Source organism: Camellia sinensis, chromosome 15 (assembly GCF_055761805.1).
Source record: "Camellia sinensis isolate YWXY chromosome 15, ASM5576180v1, whole genome shotgun sequence".
Lineage (NCBI taxonomy): Eukaryota > Viridiplantae > Streptophyta > Magnoliopsida > Ericales > Theaceae > Camellia > Camellia sinensis.
This window is the reverse complement of record NC_138975.1, coordinates 20,672,069-20,679,295: the sequence shown is the minus strand read 5'-3', so window position 1 is coordinate 20,679,295 and position 7,227 is coordinate 20,672,069. Positions and strand designations below refer to the sequence as shown.

At 33.9% G+C, this 7,227-nt stretch overlaps 1 protein-coding gene across 7 annotated transcripts; it reads left to right on the top strand.

Annotated features, from left to right (window-relative positions):
- The first annotated feature begins 1,377 nt into the window (after positions 1 to 1,377).
- LOC114301388 (kinesin-like protein KIN-7E) lies at positions 1,378 to 5,958 on the top strand. 7 transcript variants are annotated; one of them, XR_014357268.1, is made up of 6 exons: positions 1,378 to 1,878; positions 3,204 to 3,484; positions 3,608 to 3,721; positions 3,855 to 3,987; positions 4,446 to 4,637; positions 5,713 to 5,958. XR_014357268.1 is itself a non-coding variant. In XM_082910112.1 (2 exons), exons 1-2 carry the CDS (start codon positions 2,644 to 2,646, stop codon positions 3,323 to 3,325), a joined length of 348 nt encoding a protein of 115 aa, XP_082766238.1. In that variant the 5' UTR covers positions 1,889 to 2,643; the 3' UTR covers positions 3,326 to 3,460. The 7 variants fall into 7 exon arrangements, 1 of the variants encoding a protein (XP_082766238.1); XR_014357271.1 differs by lacking the exon at positions 1,378 to 1,878 and adding an exon at positions 1,894 to 2,869 and having other exon boundaries at positions 4,446 to 4,593; XR_014357269.1 differs by lacking the exon at positions 1,378 to 1,878 and adding an exon at positions 1,891 to 2,869 and having other exon boundaries at positions 3,204 to 3,721.
- Positions 5,959 to 7,227: the final 1,269 nt, after the last annotated feature.

The following is a 7,227-nucleotide window of genomic DNA, read 5'->3' as shown; positions in this document are numbered from 1 at the left end:
CCTCGTCAAGTTGTCTCAAGTTTAATTTAAGGGAGAGGCTCCTCTCCAATTGAGTATCCCAATTGGAGGGTGTTGTTGGGCCTTCGTGGGCCCATCACGGAGCCCGCATCAATAATCCGAATGGTTCAATATGTAAGACTCGTTGAGTACTTCATTCTTGCAAAAATTCATATTAATCAGATATTGATAGCCACTCGATCAAATCATATTTGTATAAATAATTTATTTTAAAAGTCATACGTACCGTTAACACAAATGTACTATTAAATGGCTATCAATATTCGATTAACATATTTTTTTGTAATGATGAAATACTCAACGAAACTTACACATTGAACGGTTCGAATTATCGATGCGAGCTCTATAGTTGACCCACAGAAGCTTAACAATACCCTCCAGTCTAATTTAGACTGGAGAGACGTTGCGACCTAAATTTAAACCTGATCTAATCTTAACCACACAACAAGACCTCATTCTTTTGAGAAGTTGTTTGATAATTTTAAAGTATTGCTTCACATTGAATATTTTAGTTAAATATTTATGATGTTGTCTCTTAACAAAAAAAGTGTAAAAGTAATAAAATGGAAAAATTATCAATAAGTGGTAATCATATACATAAAACAATTTGTGACTCTAATTATTAATGTGTATAAAGTTTATTACTTATCTATAATTTTTTTTTAAACTTACACTGAATTAATTTTTTAAATAAATCTATTATATTAATTAATAATAATTGAACTGAGACGATTATGTGTTCTTGGCCGTATAATTTTTTCCAAGAAAAAGGATTCGGACCTCCTTTCCCCCCTACCTCCTTGATCCCCTCTCTTTCTGATTGCCTAGTTTTTTTTTTTTTTTTTTTGCCCCTTCTCCAATCACCATCCACCACGCGTGTGTGAGGGATGGTGGGGGTGGTGATTGGAGGGGTCTCAATCCACTACAACAAAATACATCTTTGGCGACTAAAATTGGCGACTAAAACAAATTTAGTCGCCAAAAGTTTTGGAATTGGCGACTAAAACGTTTTTTTGGTCGCCAAAAGTATAAAATTTAGCTACTAAATTTTTTTAGTCGGGATTTATTGATTATTGGCGACTAAAAGATAATTTAGTCGCTAAAAATACTAGAATTGGCGACAAAAAAAAATTTTAGTCGCCGTATATTGAGTTTTGGCTACTAAAATATTTAGTCGCTGAATGTAAAATTAAAAATTTATTTTTTATCTTTTGGCGACCAAAAGTTTGGTCGCCAAAACATATTTTCAATGACCAAAAATTAATTTAGTCGCCAAAATATTAGGTATTGGCTACTAAAATATTTAGTCGCCAAATGTAAAATTTAAAAAAAAGTAAGAGTAATTGGCGACTAAAGTTTTTAGTCGTTAATAGTGTAACGTATCAGTAATTGGCGACCATGAGGTATTTTAGTCGTTAATTGTATAAAATGGTATATATATATATTTTGTACCAAACCAAACCCTAATATAATCTGCGCCTCTCTCTCTCTCTCTCTCTATTTTCGGCGTCCCTCTCCCTCCCCGTCTACGTTACTCCTCTCCCCTCCCTCTCTCACTGCCGCACTTCTTAGCCTTCGACGAAAACCGGTGCCCCTCCACCTCCTTCGCCATCGCCATCGCCATCGCCATCGCCATCGCCATCGTCATCGTGAGTACCGCTGATCTGTTCACGCCGCCGCCTCCTCCTCCTCCGCCGATCTTCACAGATTCGTTTTTTCGTTTCTTTGAGATTTCACATCAGTGGGTTTCTATGGTTTTCGAAGATTGAAAGTTTGGAGCTAAGAAGAAAGTCTAAAAATCAATGGGTCTATTGCTGCTTCTTCTTCTTTTATCAGTCTTTACTACTTCTTCTGGTGAATGTGAGCTCTTTTCTCTTTCTCCTATTTGCTTCTATTATTTCTTTATTCTTCAGGGTTTGATCCTATTCCATCTGGGTATCTGTCTCTGTACTCTCTTCTCATTGATAGATAGGTACACACACACACAAATGTTTGGTTCTCTGTTGATTATCTCTGTTTTTTTCCCTTTCCCTTGTATGTTTTTTTTTATAAAAAAAATTGGGTTTTTTTGTATCTTTGTTAAAGCCCTGTGCTTGAAGATTTGAATGTTTTTTTTATCTGCTTTGCCATTCTTACTACTTTGGACCTGTATTGAGTGTTTCTGGGACTTTACAGTAAAGTTTAGAAGAAAGCAAGCTGGGCCATTTTCAAAGTGCATAAACAAAATTTGTATACTGTTTGAAGTCATTGTCCTTGCCATAAACCCTGTTTACACTGATAGTGGGGGGAGAGAAAGAGTCTTATTTAATTTTGGGTGAATTACAGTTTGACCCTCTGACTTCCCTTGAATTCACTTGGTTTCAATTACAAAATTTCTTGGGCTTCAACCCGAGTATCAGTGTAGCCCTTCTGTCACACCGCCACTGATTAAAATTTGATTATGGGAAGTTCAGATATGTTTATTAAGGCTAGCCCAGCAACCTTGTGTTAACATCTTAACTGTCTTCCATGATTGGAAAGCAGGCAATAGAGTGAGTGAAATGGTGCTAATTATTTGAATAATGGGTTATTAAGTTTTTGGATTAATGGAGGTGGGTTTGTGAAAAAAAAGAGGGAGGGTGAGAAATGGGGGCAATTGGTGGGGAAGAGTTGACTAAGTGGGAGGAGATGCAAGGAGTGGTGAGTGGTGGTAGTGAGCAGAAGATTCTTGTATTGGTTAGATTGAGGCCTCTGAGTGAGAAGGAGATTGCGAGGAATGAAGTCTCAGATTGGGAATGCATCAACGAGACTACCATTTTGTTCCGGAACAGCCTTCAAGAGCAGTCCATGTTTCCAACTGCTCATACATTTGGTAAGGAAATGGCCATCTACCTATTTAATTTGTTCTCATTCTGGATTCAAATATTTCTTTGCATTCATGGTGTTTAAGTTTGATCTAGAGCATATCGGGTAGTCAAGTATAAAAAAAAAAATTCACTCTACCTGTTAGAAAATATTTAGTGACTTGGGTTAGGACATTTAGGTACTATATGATGGCATGTGTATTCATAATTTACTTACAACTTTTGGAAATAGATGTTTCTGTTACAATTTGAGAATTTCATAGGATTTCTATTTGAAGATGTACATTTTTTTTCTTCTTATTTTTATTTAACCTTCTTAAATTGTTGTTTTATGTTGGTTAGATGGCGTATTTAGTGGTGACTGCTCGACTAGGCAGGTTTATGAGCAAGGAACCAAGGAAATTGCTCTTTCAGTGGGCAGTGGTATTAGTATAATTTCATGTTCTGGTTTCTTCTTGTCATAATCTTACTGATTGTTTGAATGAAGTGAAAGTTTTTCACCTCTACAATTTTTCCTTTCACCAAGTATTTTTGCATATGGGCAAACAAGCAGTGGAAAGACATATACCATGATTGGAATAACAGAGTACACAGTCGCAGGCATTTATGACTATATACATAGGGTAACAAATAAAATGTTTATTTGGTGTCGTTTTCTGTTTCATTTTTATATTCCATTATGTTCTTTGTTCTTAAACATTTATAACTGTAATATTGTTTCTTTTTCCACCCTCTACGATCTCCAGCATGAAGATAGAGCATTTGTTTTGAAGTTTTTTGCTATGGAAATCTACAACGAAGTTGTAAGAGATCTCCTTAGCGCGGATAGTCTTCCACTCAGGGTCGTAGATGATCCAGAGGTAAATGTCTATTTATTTATTTATTCAGTTTCATCCACTGAATATATACTTATATATACACATTACTTGTGTCATGTGATGTGAAATTGGTCTGTGCCAATTCTACACACAAATAATTGTTCTCATATCGCAGGCATCACATAAAAATGGGTCCCCTTCTTGGTGTTTCAACTATGAAACAGCTGGACTTTCTCTTGATGACAATTCCATGGTGCTATAAAATCTCAACAGAAACTTACCTCATCTCCATCTCCTTGGTAGACCAAGTACGAATCAAGATTCTTTATGAAGAAATTTTATATTGGTTCACCTAGATAGAATAACGATGTGTACCATAAATCATATTGATTAAAAGAATCCCAAATTGAAAAGGGATATTACACATCAGTGGTCTTTTTGAAAAGTACTTACATATTTATTTAGAAGTTGATAGTTTAATGTTTTAATATGTATAAAGTTTTTCATTAATATGTAAATATTTTTTCAAAAGTCGGTTTGATTTGATATTTTTTCAATTAATACCCCCTTTCCCTTGCACTTTGATTGCGTAGTATAAAAATCATCTCAGCACTTACTTTACAGTTAATTCTACAAAAGTTCAGAAGATTTAGAAAGTGACAACATTTAAAATCCTTCTTATTTTATATATAAAATAAAAGAATGTTCTTTTCTTTCCTCCTATGACTAACCTCTCTTCACTCCTCTCCCAAAATGGTAAAACAAGGCTAGTGCCAGAACAGACATCAAAGTTCAACTGGGGGCATGGTCATGGGATACAGTTTCAGGCGAAGAGTTTCGAGTGGGTGCAGGACTAGCAGAGCCCTACCCCATCACCTGGCCACGAGCTTGTTGTCATCCATGGCCATGAAGAGGTACATAACAGACATTAACAAAACGTACATGATACGTCTCAAAGGTACTACTAACAAAACTCATCAGTCATACTGTTGTTGTTGTTGTTGTTGCTGCACCAATATGATTAGCACAACTTACTACACAAACCAACACATCCATCAACTTACCAAAAAATATTACAAACAGAAATCCTTCACGAAAAGTGTATATATTGCAATGCTGGCAATACTGTATTCTGTGTGTTATGAGGCAACATGCCAATACTGCATTTTTGAGTTCTATGACTTATCTACATAATTTTGACAAACACATTATTTTTATTATATAAAGCATTATATTACCTTCTAATTATCTGTGAGCAAACATTCAAACTAAAAAAGTCTTTTTTTTAAAAATACTACATTTTTTCTTAATTATTTATTTCCATTAAACACATTCCAACATTGAATACAATACAATTATCATACACTAATAATAAAAATAATAGCAATAATGATAATATAATTATAATAATTAATGTTTTCTTGCTGTCTGAAACTCGTCCCTTTGTTCTGACATTATGAATTTTCCTTGACCTTAGCAATGTACTAATCGGAACATCCCAATTCTATTATAAATATATAAATAATAAAAAAAATTAAAATATATATAGGGAGATAAGCCCAACACATTTTTGTAATGTAACTAGTTGCTCTAAAAGCTTAACCTATTTGGAAATAAGCCCAACACATTTTTAAGCTCTCACACCCTCCCTTTATTTGTGACCCCCTATCCAACATGAAGATACAAATTGACACAAGCTAAATTGACACACTGACAAACATATTATAAGGTACAAACAAATATGTGTACATAAATGCTCTCCAGTTTTTATGTGTGTACATATTTTCTGAAGAAAAATGTCATGCATATTCCTTAGTTTAAATTTGGTCATTGTTAGTGCGGAACATTTGAGGAAAATCATAACTATCGGTTCATTTGAGCTGTAGAATACCAAGTTCTTATTTCAGTTAGTCACTTTCACTTCAAAGTGGGTATTAATTTTTGGAATATTATTTTAGTGAATGCCATATTATAAAGTGGGTGAAAACTGTAATTTTATGTGAATCTCACTATTTTGTGAATTTTTTTAACAGCCTAAGACTGAAGAGGTTAAGAAGGAACTCGCAGCTACTAGTGCAGATTCTCAGGCCCAGAAAATTGTTGTGCAGGAAGCTCCAGAATTGCAGAGTTGCTCTGTTTGGTATATGCTTGTTAGGAAATTGGTTTTGGCATGGAGTTTGGATTGTTGTTGATGTCATGTATGCAACTACTAATGCTGATTCTCAGGCCTTCAGCGGGTGTTGATGTTTGGATTGATGTTAGGATTGTTGTTGTGCTAATTCTCATTTATTGCAGGAAGCTCCCCCCCCCCCCCCCCCCCCCCCCCCCCGGCGGGATTTGTTGTTGTTTTGTTGATTGTATATTGCTTTATCATCAATATATTTTCATTTTGCTAATAAAAAAAAAAAAGTTATTCTCTTTTTTGGATGGTTGTAAGTGAAATGCGTGTTGTGGAATGGGTGATAATATGTATGTATTGTTTTGTTTGTATATCTCTTACAGGTTGTGTGGGATACATACAGGTTGTGGACAAATTAATTAAAATAAAAAAAATATATAAAATGATTTTTTTGGCTACTAAACAATTTGTAGCCAAAAATGAAGTTAAATACTTTTAGTGACTAAATAGGTAGTAGCTAAAAAAAGAATTAAATGGAAACAAACCTTTTGGTGACTAAACACTTAGTAGCCATTTAAAAAAAAGACTTTAGGCGACTAATAATTTAGTAGCGAAAAAAAAAAAAAGTTTTGGCGACAAAAATTTTAGTAGCTGAAAATGTGATGTTAAGTTTAATTGTAAGCTTTTGGCGACTAAAAAATTAGTCGCCAATTTACCCTTTCAGCGACTAAAGGTTTTTTTGTCGCCAATAGTTTTTACTTTTGGCGACTACTTGTTTAGTAGCCAATTTAAGACTTTTGGCGACTAAATTTTTTTTGGTCGCCAATACCTTCACCGACCGTCTTTCAACGACCAAGCTGGCGACCAAACTATTTAGTCGGGAAAACCTTTTGGCGACTAAAAATTTAGTCGTCAAAAGTGTAATTTCTTGTAGTGATCACATCCCTCCAATCTTTATTTATAATTATGTCTCTGTGTCTATGTCACTCTGATGAACTTTGCGACAATCAAATAAATAAATAAAGTCTGAGATAGCTAGGATCGTCAAACATATCTGATTGTACATGCATATATAAAATATTTTTAAAAATAATAATTAAGTTTATAGTATTACTGTATATAAATATGTATTGAGTTCAATTTTATTCCCATAATTTTGTTCATACACTTTAGACTTGTTAAAATAAAATACAATTTTTCATTAATTTAAAATAGTGAATTCACAATTTTAATTGGAGTCAACATTGTTTAATCAATCACAATTTATATTTTATTCACACACTCATAGAAATGTGTCACACATTCATTTTCACACATATTGCATGCAGTGTATTCATTTTTTCTTTTTTTTTGAAAGTCAAAACTACTTCATAAATCGGACGCAACACTCTAACATGATTGTAAGAACACCAATCATAGAACCAAACGG